The sequence below is a fragment of the Bactrocera tryoni genome, unplaced genomic scaffold (assembly GCF_016617805.1).
Source record: "Bactrocera tryoni isolate S06 unplaced genomic scaffold, CSIRO_BtryS06_freeze2 scaffold_7, whole genome shotgun sequence".
Lineage (NCBI taxonomy): Eukaryota > Metazoa > Arthropoda > Insecta > Diptera > Tephritidae > Bactrocera > Bactrocera tryoni.
In genome coordinates, this window is record NW_024396366.1 from 11773914 (window position 1) to 11796702 (window position 22789).

General features: G+C 37.5%; 1 protein-coding gene across 1 annotated transcript in view; it reads left to right on the plus strand.

Moving 5' to 3' along the window:
• The window catches only part of LOC120781430 (homogentisate 1,2-dioxygenase-like), a 38290-nt gene extending 16572 nt beyond the window's left edge, over positions 1 to 21718 (plus strand). Inside the window, exon 3 of the mRNA XM_040113651.1 lies at positions 21542 to 21718. Coding sequence (XP_039969585.1) covers positions 21542 to 21664 — 123 coding nt within the window. The 3' untranslated portion in view covers positions 21665 to 21718. The remainder of the gene's footprint in view (positions 1 to 21541) is intronic.
• The last annotated feature ends 1071 nt before the right edge of the window (positions 21719 to 22789 follow it).

Genomic DNA, 22789 nt, shown 5'->3' on the forward strand with positions numbered 1-22789 from the left:
CTGCGCTTGTGCCTCCAATCCTTGTGCTGGTGGTTGTTGTTGTGATTTCTTTGTGGCTTCTTTTCCGTTTGTGAGGTATTTTTCACGGTACTTCACTGCACTGACTATGCCTTTATTGAATATGTTATGTGCTTCTATTTTCACTGCACAATTTTTTCACCTCACTTATGCACAATTAAGCTTATTTGTTTTTGTTTTGTTATGTTTTCGGTCACTTCAGCCACTCCATTATCACTTTTCACTTTACATATACAAGTTAATCTTTTGGTTAATTGAAAACCAAAAAATATAATTTTTCACGGAGCTGCATTCGGGCAGCGCTACCGCGTATCTTTATTGAGTTTTACAAACTGAAGTTAGCTTAACCGAATTACAATATTTATGCTTAATTCTAACTTTAATAATTATAAGTGGCGTGATTCGCTTCCACGAATCTTATGCTGCACAACAAGTAGTGCTGACGCTGACCATGCACTTTCTGGTGCATTTCGGTCACACGTGCCGGAAGTTGTAAGTCGATACTTGAGTAACAAGTGTTGTGTTAACTCTTCCCCTCTTAAATCGATTGTCCCCAATCGGTGTTGATCGTAGGGTGTGCCGTTGTTATTTGCAAAAAAGGACCTTTCCGCATGTTTAGTACGTCCTCTGCACTAGATTCAGGTGACAAATATACTTTTTGACGATTTTTATATAAAAATGCTATAACGATTATAATTATTACAATTATTATTATATCAGAACTTAAGCTAATTATTGAGGAACTGTCGCTTTTATTTATCAAAAATTCAATATTGTTTTCATGCTGGAGTTGCTTCACATACAATGTTTCCAGTCTTAATTCTTTATTAGTAAAATTTGTATTTTCTTTAATTTTAGTTATAACATTTGGTAATACTGAAGGATTCATATACTTCCTTCCTTACATTAGTATATGATCTGTTAAATACATTTATTTCACAATTTTTAAATTTTATTAAAAAAGTTCCTCTTTGTTTTAAATTTTGTTTATTACAATTTTGTGTGATTTTTGAGTGGAAATTTTTAAATATTAGTATGCCTGGTAGCACTTCGTTTACAGATTGCTCATTACAAATTCTGAGCTTACAGTCTGCTTCTTCAAATTTTAGTATATTTGCTAAACATTAATCCTTCTCTTTAATTAAATTTTTCTCCAAATTATCCTTAATTTCTACATTGTACATATTATTATCTTCATCTACTATTACATCGTATTTGTCTAAAACTAATGATTTATTGTTTATATTGGGAAGGGGTTCAATTTTGATTTGGGATAGGATGCTGTTGGAATATTGAGGTATGAGGTAAATTTGTAGGTTCTCCATTTCAAGGTTTTTTCACCTGGAAGTAAATTTTTTTCTTAAGATTGTTTTATGTTGTTTTTGTGAACAATCCTGCCTGTTTTAGTTTTAACCGTGGTATTATAATTCTGCGCGACAATTTCCTTCCTAAATCTAGGTGATAACTTGGTTCCTAATCTCTTATTTATCTTAACAAAAATTTCATCTCCTTCAAAATATTGTTTGGGGGCGTTCGGTTTTTATTGTGGTAAGAAAGATCTGCCAATTGCTTTTCCTGAAGCCTTTTCTTCGTTTCTTCTCTTTCTTCTTCTATTAGCCTGTGGTCGCTACTGACCCGTCTTCCGAAGAAGATTGCAATTGGTTTCTTTCCCGTTGTTGAATGGATAGTATAGTTATATTCTTTGATTGATTGTTCCAAAAGTTCTTGGAACGATCGATGGGTTTTCTCTGTTTGCAGACAACGCATAATCTCCTGTAGAGTAGAATGGAAGCGCTCAACCTGACCGTTCGAGCAGCTTGTGAAAGGGGGGTGCGATATATTTTGGTGCCAAATTCGTTCTCTATCATAAAGTTAATGGACTCTGAGTTAAATGATCTTTCATTATCTATTACTAATGCTTCCGGTACGAGAAAGAAAAGAATGTCCCTTAAAGGTTGTCTGATATCCTCTGTTGCCTTTGATTTAATGGGTTTTGCGATGGCGTATTTTGAAAATTTGTCCATTGCAGTCAGAACTAGATTTTTGCCTATCAATAGTATATCTACGTGGATTATCTGTCCAGGGTAATTAGGTATGGGTGTGGCTTGTAATTGCGGCTTTAATGGGTGGCGATCGTACTTGTTCTCCTTACAAGTGACGCATTTTTTATTATCTCGTTTATTTTATTCGCCATACTTGGAAAATAGAATTTTTCTAAAATTTGTATCTTATTCTCCTGCAATTTCTATGCGCTCTCTTATGTTCTTTTATAATAATATTTTCTTGCTCTTCTTCGTTTGTTATGTCTTCCACTTGGAACTGCGAAAACCTAATTTTATATTTGTCAAAATGTAAGGGGTAAATTTCTTGAATCTTGCCCATAATGTGCTCCTCCGTTTTGATGCAGTTTATTACGGACGGATTTAAATATCTTTTTAAAATAAAAATCAAATTTTGTTCGCAGTAATCATGTTCGGTTACTATGTATATGATGATGGTAGGTAGGAAATATGATTTTAAATTGATATGTCGATGTTACATCCTTATTTAAAAATATTTGGTTTTTAAACGCGTTAATTGGTGCTTCTATGCAGTATATTAAATTGTGGGATGAGTTGTCATCCGAATTTGTCGCTATTGATAGCGTATGCAAATCTGATTCTTGGTGTGGAATTCTTGACAGTGCGTCGGCCACGACGTTTGTTCTACCTGGTTTATAGTGCATTTCATAACTGTATTCCTCTAGTATTGCTTTCCAGCGTTTCATTTTGCTATTAGAATTTTGTTGCTTAACGCATAAGTTAATGGTTGGTGATCGGTGAATATTTTTACTCTGGCCGATCCATACAGATAATTACGAAATGAATTTAATGCCCAAATGATGGCTTACATTTCTTTTTCGTTTGCGGCATAGTGCTCTTCCGCTTTGCTTAATGTCCTAGATAAAAATGCTATTGGTCTATCTGACTGGGACAATACTGCGCCTATGGCGAAGTTGGACGCATCCGTGGTCAGCTCAAATTCTTTGCTGTAATCCGGATATGAGAGGATGATATCCTCTGAGGTGAGGGAATTTTTTATTTTCATGAAAGCTTCTATCGCTTCCTTATTCAAATTTATTTTTATGTGAGTAGATTTATTCTTTGACGTACGACCGTCTTCCCTCTTAAAAGAGATGTTAGGGTTTTGCAAGTTTAGCGTAATCTCTAATAAAACGCCGGTAGTACCCTGACATGCCGAGGAAGCTGCGAAGTTGTTTTAAATTTTGTGGTGGTGGAAAGTTTGAAATGGCTTCAACTTTTTTTGGGTTGGTTCTTATGCCAACCGGTGTGATTACATATCCTAAGAATTCTACTTCTTTTTTGAAAAATTTACATTTTCCTAACTGCACTTTCATATTAGCGTTTTCTAATGTTTCAAACACTTTATATATATGTTTGAAGTGTTCCTCCTCTGTTTTGCTAAAAATAATTATATCGTCGATATACACGTAGCAACATTTCCCTATGTGTTCTCTTAATATATCATCTAATGCGCGTTGAAAAATAGATGGCGCATTTTTTAGGCCAAATGGTAGTCGAGTAAATTCGTACTTCCCATTGTTGATAGAGAAAGCAGTTTTTTCTATATCAGATTTTTTTAGTGGAATCTGGTGAAAACCACTTTTTAGGTCGAGAACGGAGAAGAAATTGCTATTACCTAGTTGAGAGATTACTTCTGTAATTTCCGGAATGGGGTATCTGTCCGCGATCGATACTTTGTTTAATTTCCCATAATCGATGACCATACGGTGTTGTTTATTTCCTGCCTCGTCTGGCTTCTTTGGTACAATCCACACTGGGGAGTTGTACGGTGATCTAGATGGTCTAATTATACCATCGCTTAAAAGCTTTTCTACTTGAGATTCCACTTCCTGTTTCAATGCTGCAGGATATGGATAGAATTTTGTATAAACAGGAGAATCGGATGTTGTACGAATTTGTCCGACAACTTTTGTTGTATAGGTTAGCTTTTCGTCAGGTTCGGAAAAAAGCTTTGGGTATTTATTTACGATGTTTTCCATCGTGTGCATTAGATTTTCTGAGAGGTTTCCCTCATCTACATTAATTGCGTTCACTCGCTGTGAGGGAAGCTGTTTGAGGTGAACCTTAAAGCCGTTACTTAAAGTCATGTAATTTTCTCCAGTGTATATAATGGCTTTAAATTCCAGAAGGGTATCATTCCCTAGAATACCGTCAAATGTTTTGAGAAGTGGCATTAGATAGAATTTAATTTTATCTTTAAAGTTAAAAAGTTGAACATAAGTATGTTCTCTGATTTCTAAATTTCCCGCAATAGATTTTGCAAAAAAGGGGTTGTCGTTTCGGATTATTTTCTTTGCCAGCTCTGGCTTAACATAATTTTTACTGGAACCTGTGTCCACTAAAAATTTTAAAATTCTACCGCTCTCCGCCTTTTCTTCGAAGTAGGGGAGCGAAGAGCTAATTATTCTAAAAATGGATATCGCTTGGTTCACCAAATTGCCCGTCTTCCTGTGACGTTGTGTTAATGTGAAATGTTCGTTGCTCCTTCCTTCGCTGTTGATTCGGAAATTGTTGTGGCCTCTTGCCAAAGTGCTCGCTTCCCTGGGGTCTGTTTATGTAGTTAACGCGACGAGAGTGTATGCTCGGGTCGACGTCCATGGGCTCTGGACGTGGCTGCGGTTTCGGAGGTCTTGAGGGGTTGTTATCGTAATGAAAATTATTATGTTGTTGTTGCCTTGGTTGCTAAGTTGTCCGCTATGGTTGGGGTAAATACGCTAGCTGGGGGTAAAATTGATGCCTTTGTGGCTGATGAAAATTCCTTCATGGAGGTAAGGGTGGAGGCTGTACTAGTCTTCCATTGTACGCATGATTCATACGAAAGTTTTGGTTCTGTGGTTTTAAACAGAGATGAAGAGCCTGCGGCAGGTCTGCCGGTTGTCGTATTCCTAATAGTCTAGGTAAATCCTCGTTAAGCCCTCTTATAAAAGTATCTAATGCCTTTTCTCTATATGCTTGTGTCAGCATGCGAAGAGATTCGTTGCCCATATCAAGACAACCTAATTTATTTAGTATCAATGAAAGGTGGCTATACATCTATTTCCTTGGACCAATGTGGTCATTTGAAATTCTAATGTTGACAAATTGCGCTTGTCACCGTAGTGCATAATTAGACATTTAGAAATTGATTGCCAATCAAGTGGCGTATTGTATGCTTCCAACGCCGCATCGGCATTGCCTATTATTTTGTTCCGTATTACGCTTAAAATTCCATAATACTTCGGTGTCCCCTTTTGAGGTTCATATATCGCTAAAACTCGATCTACGCTTTTTTTCCATGAGTTGAATTCTCCTGGATTGCCAGAGAATTCTTTTAGACATTTTACGATGTCAGGTATCTTATCCAATTCGCCTAAGTTATTCCTATGTTCTATGTCTATAGTTTGGTCCGTAATGTCGATTGCAATTGCATTTGGGCGGTCCCTGTGTCTTTACTATATCTGAAGCTATACTAGCTATGAGCCTGGACAAGTCGTCCATACTCAATTGTGTATTTTGGGATGTCTGAGGGATATTAGGTGACGAATTGGGGGGAAGGATTGGAGGGCGGATTAAATTATTGGGGTTCGCCATTTGTGTACTTTTAATATTCTTAGTAATATAATGATATATTGATATTCTTAATATAATATCTAAATAGTTATTATAGGCTGCTTCCACTTACAGGATTGTTGAAGATTCTGTTGTCGCTGCTACCACCGATAGTATTATTCCTATTAGCTGCTGTGCCGGATATCTCCACTTGCTGAGCTGCAATTCGCTTGTTAAATATCTGCCTTGATTTTTTCCCTTGCCTGCAATATGCGTTGATTTTTGCTTCCACGAAATTTTGTTGCAATAAATTTAATTTACACTTTGGCGTATTTCGTTGCACGCACACACGTATATTTTCATCAATATTTAATTCACGCACACCGCTAACTGCCTTTTTCAGCCGTGATTAATTGGTCGCTTTTTATTTTTATTTTTATTGTATTTTATTAATTTGTGTTTTGTATTGTTTTTGTAGTTTGTTAATAAATTTTTTTTTATTATTTTTTATTAAAGATGAAATAATTTGTATCCCTGAACTTGCGTGTATTTTACGCTTAGCAAGTTGCAAGTCACCACACTCTTCAATTTGTAATTCTAAGTTTTTTTCCTAACTCTTTGCAGATTTAGTTTCTTAAGCGGTCTTTCGATATTTTTTAGTTTTCACACATCATTAGGTTTGTATTATTGCTTTGTTCGTTCTTTCACTTGTGCACGCATTTCTTCAGTTGTTTGGTATTTGTTACACGTGTGGTTTTTAGTTTTGATTTAAATTTTATTAATAATGTCTCCGCGTTTTTATGCACATTGTAATAGATTTCTTAATTAACAGATAACACTTTGTGTGTCTTTTGTTTTTCACTTATTTAAACACTCGCGAATAGAGTTGGCTAGCAACTATTGCTTCCCGTTTGCTTTACGCTACTAGGGGGCCTTTATTCCTCTATTATTTATAACTTTTTAGCTCGGGCGCCAGTTAATCTTTTGGTTAATTGAAAACCAAAAAAATATAATTTTTCACGGAGCTGCATTCAGGCTGAAGTTAGCTTAACCGAATTACAATATTTATGCTTAATTCTAACTTTAATAATTATAAGTGGCGTGATTCGCTTCCACGAATCTTATGCTGCACAACAGGTAGTGCAAACGCTGACCATGCACTTTCTGGTGCATTTCGGTCACACGTGCCGGAAGTTGTAAGTCGATACTTGAGTAACAAGTGTTGTGTTAACTTACATATGTATATGTGTGTACAGTATGTGTATATCATTAATTTTTTTTTTTTCACCGCACTTTTCTCCTTTTGTTTTTTGCACCTTTGTTCACTGTTTTATTTGTTAGGCATATGTACATGCATTTTGATATATATATTTTTTCGTTTTTCTCAACTTTTGTCACCATCGGGGTTTGTTTTCTTTTTATTTTTTTCCACAGTTTTTTTTTTAATTTGGTTACCACCATCAATTATTACGTCGGAAGGATGGTCGGGAGACACTCATACGTATGTGATGGTCAAAATGCATTCAGTTACAAGTTGCATTTACTTGGCCCCACCTCTGTTAGTCTGATAACCCCCCTTGTACATTGTTCGTCGCCAACCCTCCCCGTCACGCCAAAGTTAGTGTGTTTGGGTCGTGGTTGTTCGTTACATTTAACAGCTCTCTTCTCCGCCGCTGTTCGCTAGCACGTTGGGATTTCGTAACCCTGGCTGCCACTTCGTAAGCAGCTTTCCACTTCTCAACTGATTCGACCATTTGGTTAACCAAGTTATCAGGAGTTGGGTCTATACCGAACGCATTTTTTAAGTGTTGCCTCTCAAGATTATATTTGGGGCAATAGAAGAATGTGTGTTCTACTTTTTGACGGTATCGCCTCCGCAATAATCGCATATGTCGTTGTTTTCGTGTCCGAATCTTTTCAAATAAGCTTTAAAGCAGCCATGTCCTGTGAGGATTTGAGTTAGGTGGAAATCTACCTCACCGTGCGGTCTGTCTAGCCATGATTCAACGTTGGGGATCAGTCGGAATGTCCACCGTCCATTTTCGCTTTCCTCCCAGCGTTTTTGCCAGTGATTCACCGTCTCTGCCCTTGCAATTTCTTTTATTGTATTATGTGGTAACCTGTCATTTGTAAGACATTGAATTTCTTTGGCCAAGAGGTCTAAAGTCCGCAGATCCGCAGAGCATACTTTCAGCGCGCAAGTGGCATATATAGAAAAAAGGCCACGGCGATAGGATTTTATTTCTAGGGCTTTTCCCCATATCTGGGCGCCGTACAGCGCGACTGACTTTAATACACCAGCTAATAGTCGTCTTCTATTTTGCTTTGGACCGCGGGTATTTAGCATTAACCGGCTCAAGGCTCTGCACACTTTTGTCGCTTTGTCGCATGTGTACGCTAAGTGTTCCTTAAAGGACATCCTTGCATCAAGAATAATTCCCAAGTATTTGATTGCAGGTTTTGTATTGATGCTTACCCCCTTTGTACTGAACGTGGCAACTTCCCGAACTTTTCTGCCAGTAATGAGTACCGCCTCGGTCTTGCTCTCCGCAAGGTTCAGTCCGTTATTTTCGAGCCAATTGCTTATTAACGCTATTGTCCTGTTGGTAATCGTAAGTATATCGTGAATGTGCTTTGCTATAACCACAACTGCGATATCGTCTGCGAACCCAATGATGTGTACGTTTTTAGGTACCTTCAATCGCAGTACTCCATCGTACATGATGTTCCCGAGTAGCGGCCCGAGTACAGATCCTTGGGGTACTCCACCGGTGACTTTATATTTTTTGGAGCCTTCGTTTGTCTTGTAGCTCAATGTTCTATTCTCGAAATAGCTTGCTATGATGTTGTAAAGGTATAGAGGCACTGAGAAGCTTTTTAGTGCACTCAATATACTATGCCAGGATGCCGAGTTAAAGGCATTCTTTACATCCAGCGTTACAACCATACAGTATTGTATTGTGCCTCCTTTCCATCTTTTCCCACTTATAGCTCGTTCAGCCAGGGTCTTTACTAAGGTTACCGCTGCAGTTGTGGATCTTGCCTTCCTGAATCCGAATTGGTTTGGGGATAGTCCACCGGCATCTTCAATTGCCTTATTTAGCCGTTTCTATATGATCCGCTCCAGAACCTTTCCAGCGGAGTCTAACATGCAGATGGGCCGGAAGTGGGACGGATCTGACATTGATTTATTAGGTTTCGTCAGTAATATCAGGTATTGCCTTTTCCAAATGGTGGGAAAGCGGCCTTCTTGGATGCATATATTACAAATGGTTCGAAAGGGGCCTATGTTTCTAGCAATCGCCGTTTTTAGCGCTACATTCCGAATTCCGTCTGGTCCCGGGGCTTTAGATGGGTTTAATCGGTTGCAGGCTTCTCGGACTTCTTCATTCGAAACAGCTGGTATATCCTGGATTTGTGGAACTCTCACAATCTCGTGATGGAGTGGGGATCGGGTAGGGAAGAGTACCGTAACTATTCTCTCAATTATTGAGGGGGAGGTTGGCATTTGTCCGCCAGTGCGGAGTTTTCACATTACCTTTTTATAAGCGAGTCCCCAAGCGTTGTTTTCAACATCGTCGCACAGTTTAAGGAAACATTCCTGCTTACTTTTTTAATTGCCTGTTTTAGCAATTTTCTTTTGTCCTTGACGCGTTTTTGGAGGGTGGTGAATTCGAGTGTACCACGTGACCTTTGGTACAAGCGTCTTGCTTGCTGGCATTCCTTACGTAATTTTGCGATTGTCTCTCTCCTCCAATATACTGGGGGCGGTGTTTGCGTCGAGATAGCTTGAACATTGAAGCGTCGCATGCGCTCTTAATACTACTCATAATCGAGTGAGCAGCTTTGTTAGCCGACAACAGGTTGTCGGGAAGGGTAGTTGGTCGGAAGGCTTCTTCAAAGAGGTCTGGGTCGAATGTTTTGAGTCGCCAGTTCCTTTTTTTTTGGGTCGATAAACCCTGTCGGGCGTATGTAGCATTTATCTCGAATATAATTGCGTAGTGATCGCTAAAAGTGTAATGGTCACTGATTTTCCAGTGAGATCTGCGAACTAAGCTCGAGTGAACAAATGTTAAATCAATCACCGATTGCCGACCACCTTTGTTAAATGTGCATTGATTGTTAACATTTAAAACCTCCAGATCGAGAGAAGAAAAGGCTTCTAGTAAGGTTTTTCCTCTGCTGTTGGTTCGTTTGCATCCCCATTCGATAGCCCAGGCATTAAAATCACCAGCTATTATCACTTTGGGTTTGCATCTGGCATCGACCACTAGGTTGTCGATAATACGCTTGTATTTTTCTTCGCTAAGGCTAGGAGGTAAGTAGCAGCTGTATATATTAATATTATTGATAGTTGTACGAACAAAACCATCTGAAGAGAAAGGCGATTCCAGCTGCGAAAAATTAGGATTACATTTCCATATAGTCGCTTTCTTTCGAGTGTCACTTATCCAGGTTACACCTTGTCCGATTTTGTATGGTTCCCTTAGCAGAACCACATCAATTTGCTTTTCGACAACTGACTGTTTTAATAAGTCGTGTGCCGCTTGGCAATGGTTTGCGTTCAGTTGTAAGAACCTCATGTGACCTGTTGAGCTGCTTTCTTTTATATTGGGCACCTGACGCTTCCTGTAAAGAGCTCAATTTCTTTTGTACCTGCTTTTAAGCAGTGCAAGCATTTTGGTTTGTTATTGCGGCCCTTTGCCTGGTGCTCCCCTTCGCCACATCTCCTGCAGAGTCTGGACCTGTCCTCATTGGTACAGGTTTTTGCAGTGTGTCCGTAGTCGATACATTTAAAGCATCGAGGTTGCCTATATTCTCGTATACGGCAGCTTACCCATCCAACTTTCAGCTTTCTAGTCACTAGAAGCTGTCTAGCTGCTTCAACCGGGAGTTTAATAAGTGCTGTTTGGGTGTCTCCATAAGACTTTCTTAAGCTCTTGATTGACGAGATCGTCAGTTCCGGGTTTCCTAATTCTCTCTGTAGAGCATAATAGACTTCTTCCTTGTTTGTGACTTCATCAAGGTCTTTGCACTCCAGTAGAATCTCCTGGGTCAGAAGTTTAACGTGGGTTTGATCCCCAAGACATTTTTTCATGGTCTCCTTAGAGTCGGTTGGAATCACTGCTCCGCTCAATTGTAGCAACATTTCACCATCTTTGTCACGATATTTGCGAATCCGCTGAGCGTTGAGTCGGACTTGATTTTCCGTAGCATCTCCGCATAGGAAAGGTCCCCATTTTTTGATATTAAAATCGCCTGGGGTTTTGCTTTTGGCAATTTTGCTGTCTTCTGGTTGCCTATCTTAGCTGCTATATTCCTCTGTCCCTCCATTGGTTTTATTGTTGTTGCTTTATTAATGGACCCTTTCGTTGGTTGCGTGCCTAATTGTTTTATTGCTGGCGACTTTGCAGTGGCTTCAAACATTTGCGTAGTATTTGTTATTTCTGATTGTTTGAACTGACCAATTAGGCTTGCTCTTGCTCGGGTTATTGGCGAATTGACACAAGATCGTTTGCTTTGTTGTTGAGTCTGCTCCTCTGCCATTGGTTCTTCGCTGAGTGTAATGCGACGTCTTTTTGTCTGGGCGGTCGTGTGGATTGCCGACTCTCTAGCCTCTGCTACTGCTTGTTTTTGCAATTGCGAAATTTTGTCAATTATGTTTCGCATATGGTGATTTACATGCCTTTGTTTTTGGCCATGGGTGAGCGCGATTAACTCTTCAATTAGTATGCCTAGACCCGCAAGCGCGCACTCTCCTTCGCTCGCATTTTGCATTTTCGTTTCTAGTGGTGCCTTGTGTTGGCAGGTCGGCTGCGCTGGCTTTATTAGTTGCCATTGAGATGTCATTTGATGGAGTCACATCGTGCGAGGCCGTATTTGATGGGGTCACCTCTTGTAAAGTTGGTGTAGCAACTTTAAGTGTCTGGACGCTTTGTCGATCAGGCGATCGGGCGGTCTTGTTACTCCTTGTAAACGGGCTACAATCCTCCTTGTTGCCAGAGATGGCATGTGCTGCTTTAGGTTTAGCTGACATTTCTCAGCTTTTCCTATAGCAGTCCGCTAGTGTAGCTGTTGCTCGAGAATTCCTCAGCGTGAAATGCCCAGGATTTTCTCTTTGCGTGGTTTGTGGATTGTGGGATCTAAACAGGTATCAAAAGGGAGAGCTAAGAAAATGCGCTCTTCGCGATTTCCCTTTTGTACGAACCTTCTCCCAAATAAATAAGTATTTATTAAGTGTTTTAACACTCACCGCTAATGTAGCTTTATTATGCTCAGTTTTTTGATTATCTTGAGCTGATGTGGACACTGTGTGTGTTTCCACGCGCTTAGGAACTACTTTAGGATTATTTCCTATCGTACCTGATCCTGATCACGTCACTAACTCTGGATACACCAAGTTCGTGCAGGTGTGTTGAGTATGATGTGTGGATGATGTAAGTATATGGTGTAGTTGTGTTATATTGTGAGGGGGGTCAGAAGCTCATTTAGGCACATATGTTGAAGAGGTGACAAATTGTTTAGTTGTTTGATTGCTTGGCTTAAGCTTTACAAAACTTTCAACGGTTTTTTACTATATGCAATTAATAGTTAATGTAATATGAGTTTCCCAAAAAACAAAAAAAACAAAAAAAAACAAATTCAAATTGATGTAAACAATAATTAATTAGAGCTGTGGTGCCAGGATCTTTTTCGACTATCTTTTCAATAAACTTATCAAATCTATTTCCAAGGCTTTTGTTTCGGCGTATGAAAACCTTTCACCACAGACATACGTTCAGTAGTTTTCCCTTGATTGTCTCTTTGCAGAGCGTTTTCTTGAGTTTCAGATAATATTTCATTCATGAACTTTAATTTTTCTTCTTCACAGTTGTGAAAGAGGTCGGTTAGTCTAGCATTGATAACGGAATGAAAACTGCAATTGTATTTGTGAGTTGATAAAATAACAAAGTACATTTTTTGCTGTTCTTTCATACAGCGCGCGATTGCCAACATCGCGGACTGCAACCTTTCTACCTGGCCATTACTTTCGTTGTGAAGACTAGGAATGAAGAACTGGTCCATAGAAAAGGTATCTTTATGCATAACTTGAATTGCATTAGATTGAAGAGCTTTTTCGTTGTCAGAGACAATGACTTTAGTGTTATTAAACACTAATAAGGCTTCTTATAGGGCGTATTCAGTGGCGGATTTGCAATCCTAGCCGCTCTAGGCCCCAGGCCATGTGCCGCGCCTTTCTCAGCACCCATCATTATAGACTAAAGTCATAATCCATGTTTTACTTTATTCCTACTTTTAATTGATTCAGAAAATTGTTTAACTAAACACTAGCAGATAAAGCTAGTTTATAATATTTTCCGACATTTCAGGGATGATTGGACATTTAAATACGAGTAAAACATTTAAAAATGGTTTTAGGTTTTGTTTTTAATAAAATTGTTTTACTCGTACAATGTGTTACAAAACTCATCTGCACTTAATTTGCTTAAAAAATCAGCTTCTATGTTAAGCAAAGCAAGATCCTTTAACCTCTGCTCCGTCATTGTTGTGCGTAAATAGTTTTTCACTCTCCGCAAACAAGAAAACGATCTTTCTCCAGTATAGTTACTGGCAGGTGTACACACACACACGAAGAGCAATATCTACGTTTGGATAAATGGTTTGAAGACCTTCGGTTCGTAACCATTTCATCAAACTGACTGCACTCTTTCGCTCCTCATTTTTTATGCTGCAGTGAGAACGAAAATGAAGACATTCTTCTGTAAAATTATCTTCTAAGTAAGTAGAATAAACCATTTGCAATGCCTTGGCCTTATCTTCGACTTCTGAGATGTTTATATTCGTCAGGCTGGTAATAAAGTAAAATTTATTGCAGAGTAATTTATAAGCATCCCGACGTCTTTTCAGTTCTTCTGACAATGTATCAATTACTACTAAAAAAGTATTTATTCTAAAATTTTAACCGCCATTTTTTTGTTGCATATCTTCTCTTGTATTTGTCTCGCCAGGAAGCAGCTTACGCTTTCGATTGCGTCGGAAATCTTTTTCGTATTCCTGTACAAAGGACAGTTTTTTCGCTTTTTTTTCGAAATCATCGAAATTCTCTCTTGTTTCGCCAACAAAATGTATTAAAGCCTCGTACAGTTCTATGACAATGGTAATGTCAATTTCCACACTCTGAAGTTTTTTACTTGTGGCGTTAATGCGATCTAGTAAATCTCCCCAAAAAACAGCCACGAGGCTTAATTTTTTGTTTTTGATGTTCGCAAAACGCCTGACTATCGTTTTTATAATTTATTGACAATGTTTTGACAAAATTTATGTGAAAACAAATGGGGAAAAATTAAAAAAAAAATAAAACATTCATTACTTTTTTATTTATAAACATTTTTTCATGATTCTAGTGGGGACGATAACCACTCACGTACTTTTTAAGATTGAATTGGGTTTTTGTGTTCCAGATGATCCAAACATGAGAAATCACGTCCGCTAGTGAAAAAACGTATTGCATTCCTCCGACAGATGTCATCAAAAAATGCCGAAAAAATTTATTCATACACACCACGAAGTATATATGATATGCGAAAAAAGTTCTATTGTACATAGAATAAAAATTTCTATGAAAAAAAAATTCAAAAAAACAGGCGAAATAACCCTACTGACTCCTTAAAATGAAAACTTGGCGCAAGTTTTTCAATGAACGCTTGCCATCTTTTCATTTTTGCATTTGGGTTTTTTTCAGACATTGCGAATATGAGCGGCTGATGGTGGGTAAAAATGTTTATATTTTTCATTCCATGCAAATAATGACGAAGCCTTTTCAATGCCCATACAATCGCAAGTAGCTCTCGTTCGTTCGTAGCATAATTTTGTGCGGTAGCTGAGAGTGTTCGTGAAATCATGGTAATTTGACGACCTTTTTGAGACAAAACTGCACCTAAAGCAGTAGAAGAGGCATCTGTTGTAAGCTTGAAAGGTTGATCATAATTTGTTTATTGAACTAAAACATCCTCTGAAGCTAATATTATTGTTTTTATTCGTTCAAAAGCTAAAGTCAACTTTCACATTTCTTGAATAACATGAAAGTATTTGTCCGTTTTCTCCGCGAAGGTAAGCTGTCAAAGGCTTGACTATGAAAAATAGTTCTTTGTATAAACTAACAATAATAATTAAGGAAAAATTCCTGCATTACTGTGAAAATATATGAAAAATATGTCACAAGGCACCCCACGCTTTTCTCACAATGCAGGAATTTTTCCTTCATTATTATTGTTAGTTTATACAAAGAACTACTATACCCCAAATTTGTTAAAATATGAACTATGACATGTAGTATTGGTTAAGTAAATCGATAATTAGGCAGCATTTAATATCTACTCGTAACCTTTCATTGACTAATTGTTATATTATTTGCGACCAAGTTCTATTGATGACTTTACGTATTATTACTTCTTAATCGAATCATTTCTTCTAAAGCTTCACTGTTACTAGTATCTGAATTTTTTTTTACTACAAAAATTCTATTATAAGTATTAATTTTTTTATTAGTTAAAAGTCACATGTTCTGCATTATTTGATATTATTTCTTCTGGTGCGCGGTTATATATACATTAATCTATATAAAGTATACTTTCTTTAAGGATATGCATATATTTCAGTACTTACATATGCTATTCAAATGTCACCAAAACTAGTTTTATATAGATGTTTTGTACTTTTAAGCGCATCTTTTTGGTGAGCTGCTTAAATTTTCTATCGACTTCCTACAGTGTCTTCAAATATTCTAGGTTTCAGTACCACTAAAAAAGTTACAAACAAACATACATACATACAAGTGAAGCTAATAAAAGCGTATTAAAAAGTTCGATTTTTCAGGCGAGACTCTCATTTCTGCGTTCTCCAGAGTTTGAAGTATGTGGTTGATGTGCTTTAAATGTGATGGTTCATATGAACAATAGATAATTGTATAGTCGACGTAAGCGTGACAATATTTCATTTTTTAACCCCAAGGGTAATCTGCAGAATTGTTGTAATTCATTTTCAAAATTGATATTCTGACTGAAATTTTCTTAAACGTTTTGAAAGGGTTCTAATTTTTCTGTCATAAAATTTACCTTCTGCAGTTTGTGAAAGGGTGCACGATCATAAATGAACTGTTCGCGATTTCGTTTATAGGTTGTTTACATATTCTGATTCGGATGATTTGGTTTAGGAATGTGCTTGGGTGTAGGTTGAGTCTGCTCAGTGGATAGTTTCGGAATACTATTAGGCTCTCGGTAATAACTTGTACTTCTACCGAATTCCATTGGGGTTGGTTTTATAGGATTTGAATTGAAGCTAATACCTCATGCGGTCCATTATTGTAATCTATCTGTTTAAATTGAGACGTTACCGGCTTCTTCCATGATTCAGCTCCTAAGCCACTGCAAGAGCAGTTAGAATGTTTTTGGGTTAGGAGGAAAAAAGAATATTGTATAATGGACGTCGAAGTCTTGATATGAAGACGCGTAAGGCACTTCCTCTAGCGCGCTCATTTAAAGTGGAAGTAATATCTTTATTTCTGTTATACATTATGATTTGTTTAAGGATACTTAGTTCGTTCTCCAAAAGATAAAGAGGCTTTTTATCGGCATATTCCTGATCTACTTGTAGTTTACCTAAAATAGTCTTGAAATTAAGCACTGTATTAAAAGACGCAAGTGTGGTATTTGCGGAACCAATAATTTTGTTTCGGAAAATACCAGCAATGTAATATTTTTCCTAACCTTCAGCTGCAGTTCGCCAAGCGGGATAAGAAACAGAATCTCCGCTAAAGTAAGGCAGGTGAATAAACCCCTCAGTTTGTTAGGGTATTCCAACTCTTTCCACCCACGATCAAAAATGCAAAACAAAAATGTCCGGGTAATTTCGCTAACAATTTGCTTTAATGGTTGATATATTTAAAATATAATGAAATGTTTAAATATATCTAAATAAATTCGGAAGGTGTAATTGATGCTGGCAGGAACTGGTTGGAAAAACGAAGTTTATTTGTAGCGCGTGAGAACTCTGCGGTCGAATGGTATTGAGATCTGGCGGATTTGTAGGTCGACGCGGCGCAGTGTAAAAGCGAATAAAGATGTGCGAAGTGTATCTGACGAATTGCGTAAACGAATGTGTCAGCTTCCCCATTGTCCATTCCTTTTGTTGGTTGGGTTGGTATAGGTGTGGTGAGTTATTGGTTTTGCGTTGCAGTAGCATTCTGTGGTGAGTTTCGCTGTTTTTTTAGGATGCGCCAGTTTTATCGGGTAGAGTGGGTGGATGCTTAACTCATTTAAACAGCAGGGATTTTATTAGATCTAAACTTGCGTTGTTTTTTGCTACTAATGGATTAAATGAAATGGGTAAATGCTCTTCAACGCCGCGTGATTAAATTTTCATTGGCTTTATTAAAATTTCTTCTATTTGCTCTCTATTCAAAGACGTTATGTCTATCTATAAATTATTCCAAAAGGCCTGGTAAAGAAAATTTAGTAAGTTTCGTTTCTAATTCTTGAAATTATTTAAGGGAACTATAAGTACGAAGTCGAAGATCTTGTTTTTGTTATTTTTAATAATTTGTATTTAATTATTAATATACTATTTTTGTCAGTTTTATGATTGGCACTAAATTAATTCAAATATCAAAAATGATATTCCTTATGTAACACTATATTTAACACATGTTCTTTTTTAAGGTTATTTCATTGAACGCCAACCTTTTTTCCGAACAAAAATTTTAATTACACAAGGGAATTTTACGGAAAGCTTTGATTTATTTCAATTGGAAGTTAGATCCTTTAGAATTCCTAATTTCTTTCGCAGGTCCTTGGTACTTCAGAATTCCTATGTTCTTTTTGCAAGTCCTTGGCCCCACGTTGGGCGCCAGTTAAAAACGTATTTATTTAATTTACAATTATTCATTTCTGGTGTTAATACCTTCACGTTAACATTACATCTACCCTAACTAAGCTAAAGCATACTTGTATATATTGCTGCTTATTGTATGTTTCGCTGCTTTTCCAAGTTGGTGCAGCAACAACTTATTTGTTGAATAAAGTGCATTTCCTTTTACAAAAGGTAAAATATCGTTGTTGGTATACGACCTTACTTTTCAGTGTTTTACGCATCACCTTCCGAATGTCACCCATCAAAGAGTTATGCTGTTGTTGTGCGCTCTTGTTGGTGATAATAATAACACACACAAAGGTTGTGGCAAATAACCGGGAATGACTGTACTTTGGTTGTATCGATTAGTCGTTGTCAAGACAGTAACCGAATCACTTTGTACTATATATGTACATTCCTGTGGCTAATGAAAATATGCCCTGCATTTTGTGTCATAGGTTATTTAAGGAATATTTTAAGACCAAACATATTTTTTTAATAGTAATCATATACATATATATAAAAAAAAGAAGCGCGAACTTGTTTAAGGAAATAATGAATTAAACTAGACAAGTGGTTTTAAGCTCGGGTGTAACTGAAGATTTTATACTATCGAAATTTGCATAGATCAATGGCGGCTTGATTATAACATTTTTTAAGTTTTCGATTCACAGCGTCTTGTGTGCGCGACAATGGTCCGATTTTACTCATCTACAATTCCGAGCTTCTTCTGGTCCTTTTGTCAACACTCTCTATCTATCTCGATTATTTCTAGGAGATACAAAAAGCCGTTAAGTGAACTGAACTATACAAGTTGTTAAAATATTAGTGTTTAAAGATAAGGAAAACTTTCGTGCTCCCTTACAAAGTCACAGTTCCTCAGTTCCTTCACAGTAGTAAATTTTGGCGAGCCTTGTACCTTACGATATATGTATACCTTCAGAGCTATTAAAGAATGGTTTCAATTTTAATAACACTAATCTTCATTACGTCGGCGATTTCTATAAAAATATAAATATGGCGATGACTACGAGTATTATATTATATTATATATACAATACTAAGTATTATAATGTGTATACGAAAGTAATACTGGTCTACAGCGGTTTTGTTGCGCTAGGTATAAGACCGGTTATATTTATGCATGAAACTATCAATGTTTTTTAAGATGTACTTTCGTTTATGACTAAATCTTTATTTTAATTGTACTTTAAAAAATCATAAAACATTAAACGAAATAACTAAAATTTGTGTAATGCAAGTTCCTATATACCGAGTTATTGACGAGTACTCTCAAGAAGCAGGGGTGCAATTCGAGTAGAAAATCGTTCCGCTGTTTGTTGTTACTGCAGCTTATTGACATCGAACCTTCCTTGTGTTTGTTGAAGTGCGTTTTTTGCTGCACAGAGGCAGGTGCCTCAACCCATTTGAGAATGTTTCCTCATGGAGGCTAAATTTCCCGACCGTTGTGCCAAAGACACCTTCTTTGCCCACCCTGGCGTTTAAGTCGCCAAGCACGATTTGGACAATGTGGACGGAGCAGCTGGCATAGGTGCGCTGCAAGCGCCCTTAGAACCAAAGATGCATTCTCATTCTCGCATATTTGTGCCCCCGCTCCGAAGGAAGAGATGGACGTCTAGCCACAATCCGCATCAAAGCAAAGTTCTTCAACATATCGCATATTTGTGCCCACGCTCCGAAGGAAGAGATGGACGTCTAGCCTTCTCCTTCTCTTCCTTTGGAGCGTGGGCACATATATGCGATATGTTGAAGAACTTTGCTTTGATGCGGATTGTGGCTAGACGTTCATCCACTTGGGTGAATTCCAGGACTCGGCGACGGAGTCTCTCTCCCACAACGAATCCCACACCAATTTTGCGCTTCTTTTTTAGGCTAATGTAGTAAATGCTACAAAGATATACTCATCTCAGTAGTTGTTCCGTTCATCGCACACATTGTACGCCGGTGATGCCAGCCTCCATTTCCACGAGAACATCAACCAGTTGGGCACTAGCATCTTCCCGATAAGGGATCGGACATTCCGGGTACATGCCCTCAAATTTTAATCTTTAAGGTAGTAGTCTGGTAACTTGGGCCAAAAAATCGAAAATTTCTTTTTTGCTTAACTTGAAAGTACAATATCTTGAGAATAGACTGTGAAAATTTCAGATAGAAATTCGAAATATTTCCGGAGTTATAACGAGTTTCCTAGAGCGCCTCGGAGTCCTCTCTTTCGGAGTTGTTGAACTTTAAACGTGTTTTTCTCAAAACATTGTTTTTCTGGTCGGCCCGGGTCCTAACTTTTTTTCTACAAAACCGATTGCTTTCAAATTTTAACAGGCCATTCTGCACACTTATAGTTCTCGTTGATACTAACGAGAGCTTTTTTCACCCCTAACTTTTTTATTTTACAACCCTTTCTTTGCAAAAATAAAATGACTTTTTTTTCGAAATCCACCATTTTGTTATTTACTCTTGAATTTTAACTTCAGTAGTTCCAACCAGAATCACATGTCTATAGATTAAGAATAATCAAGAATATTTGATTTCAGATAACATCAAGAGTCAAATTCGCCGGGCCACCCACGTGTACATTTATGAGGTTCCAACTTCGAGTGACAATATTAATAGTAATAAAGTATTAAATTTTTTCAAATAATTTTTTTTTTATATTTTCAATATGTAAATAAAAACACTCCAAATATTCGAAAAAATTCATTTTTATTTTTCTATAAAAAACCACTCTCCAAAGAAGTCATGAAAATAAGAATTTTTTTATTTTGCGGGTGAGGGGGTGGAAAATGCCTTCCGCATCATCGGTGCTATCGTCACAGCAGCGGTATGTGCCACTTGCAGGTCTCTAAAAACCCCTCCTCTAAGGAACCGTCGCCCACCCTGGGACCGCTTTTGCATTACTTCAGGGATGAAAATATGCATAAGTTACCAGAATACTACCTTAATGCGTTTGCCATGGTCGTCATCAAGAGGGGGGTCTCTCATCCAAAGCTGTTAACTGTTGCGTTATTGTTTTTTTTAAGGGTGTTTTTTACGTGGCGATGGATGGTTCGCCTTCTCACTTTAGCTTGCTTTTAAGCGGATGTTTTTAGCTAACCCGAGGTTACTTGGTATAAGACCGGAAGTCGTAAGCTGCTTGAGCTATGTATATGTAAAAGAATCATTTCTGGCCACTCCCAAGTGATTGGCGATCAGAGAATTTTCCTCACTTGGGTGAAATTCGGCACATGACTCCATTCTTCATCCTGTTCCTTATTATAAAATTTCTCCAGATTATTACGGAAATAGTTTTACTTGACAGACAAATTTGTTTCTAGAGATAGCTCCATTTTGTCAGCAGATTTTGGTACTTAAAGGTTTCCTAGGAAATTTTAGACTGTCAACACAAAAGTTTCCTAAGCTTCAATTTCCGGAAAAGTTGTAACTCTGATATAATATGTATGTTTCATTCAACTTTGTCATACGAAATTCGGAAATAAAATAATATAATTCCAAGACCAACGCTTTGACAAATTGCTTTATCATTTCTAAACTGATCTCGTATAAAAACACCGAGCTTATTTTGAGAAAACATAACAGCTATGGATGTTTCACCCTCTGATTCACATCAAAGGTAGACTGTATTGATATCCGGATATTTGGTGATCATTCTTTTTGATACGGAAGCGAGATTTTCATTAAGTAAACAGGACTATTTGTAGACTGTAATTCTTGATTTGATTCCAATAAAACCTTCAAACTTTTTGCATAATTTTTCGGTAAGAAATCTGAGAGTGGGAATCATGTCGTGACTGTATGCACGAAAATGGTAACCCTAAACATAACTGGAAAACTAAATGTGTACTAGTAACAACAATATCTATCAAAATATTAGATATTAGCTATATAATCATTACTTCAAAAAATACGAAAAACTGTTGTCTTAATATTCTTATATTAAAATTTCAGTGTTACCTTACATGTCATTATTATCTTTTTTTGTTTTACAGGCTTTTATGTTCGAATCATCGCTGAACCTAAGAATAACTAAGTGGGCAGAAAAAACATGTCAAAAATTGGATGAACAGTATTTTGAATGCTGGAAAGGGCTGAAGAAAAATTTTAATATTTAATTTAGTTAATATTTGTAAGTGAACTTTAAATAATAGAAAGCATTAAAATCAGAATTATAGTACTTTAATTTAAAAGGACAATTCTCGAAATAAAATAGATGTGTAAGTATAGTAGATAGCTTACGTTATAAACATGAAAAATTGGATTTAAACCAGGTGTATTTCTATATATTATATATTTCTATGCAGCTAAATTTTAGATTCCCTATTTCTCAGCTCGATGCTTTCTTATAAGAGCGTACGTCAACTCTAACCTCGGCCTCGTAATTGAGACAAAGTTGTGCCATTTAAAGCCACTCCTTCCCGGGAAGTGGAGAAGCGACCTCAGCAAATCTGGTCAGTCTTTTGGGTGGGACACCATTACCTAGGTTAACGAAATCTTCCTCCAAAAAGGGTGGCTTAGAAATCTACATAGAGCAGTAGTAAAGTAATCTTTATTTAGCTCATGGGAGGCACTCGTGAGGAAGGATATGACGGCGGATAAATAGTTGAAGTCAGGCCTTCTGTTGACAGAAAAGACTTAGAACAGTAGAACAGCACATTCTCTTCTTCTTTACTGGCGTAGAAACTGCGTACGCGATTATAATCAAGTTAACAGTAGCGCGCCAGTCGTTTTTTTCTTTTCGCAAGGTGGTAACGTCGACTCATCAGATGTTGTCATCGTCCATGCCTCTGCACCATATGGCAGGACGGGAATAATGAGTGACTTATAGAGTTTGGTTTTTGTTCGTCGAGAGAGGACTTTACTTCTCAATTGCGTGCCAAAGTAGCATCTGTTGGAAAGAGATATCCGGTGTTAGATTTCAAGGCTGGCATAGTTGTTGGGTTTGATGCTGGTTCCAAGACAGACGAAATTATCTACGACTTCAAAGTTATGACTGTCAACAATGACGTGGCAGCCTAGTGACGAGTGCGACGACGTTTGTTTGATGACACCGCTAGACCCATTTGCTTCGCTGTCTTATCCATTCTGGACAAAGCAGAAGTAACAGCGCGGGTGTTGAGGCCAATGATATCAATATCATCGGCGTACGACAGCAGCTGTACACCCCTATAGCTCTGTAGCTCGAATTATTTTCCCCCGAAGTAGGTTGAAAAAGTCATATGAAAGGGATTCGCCCTGTC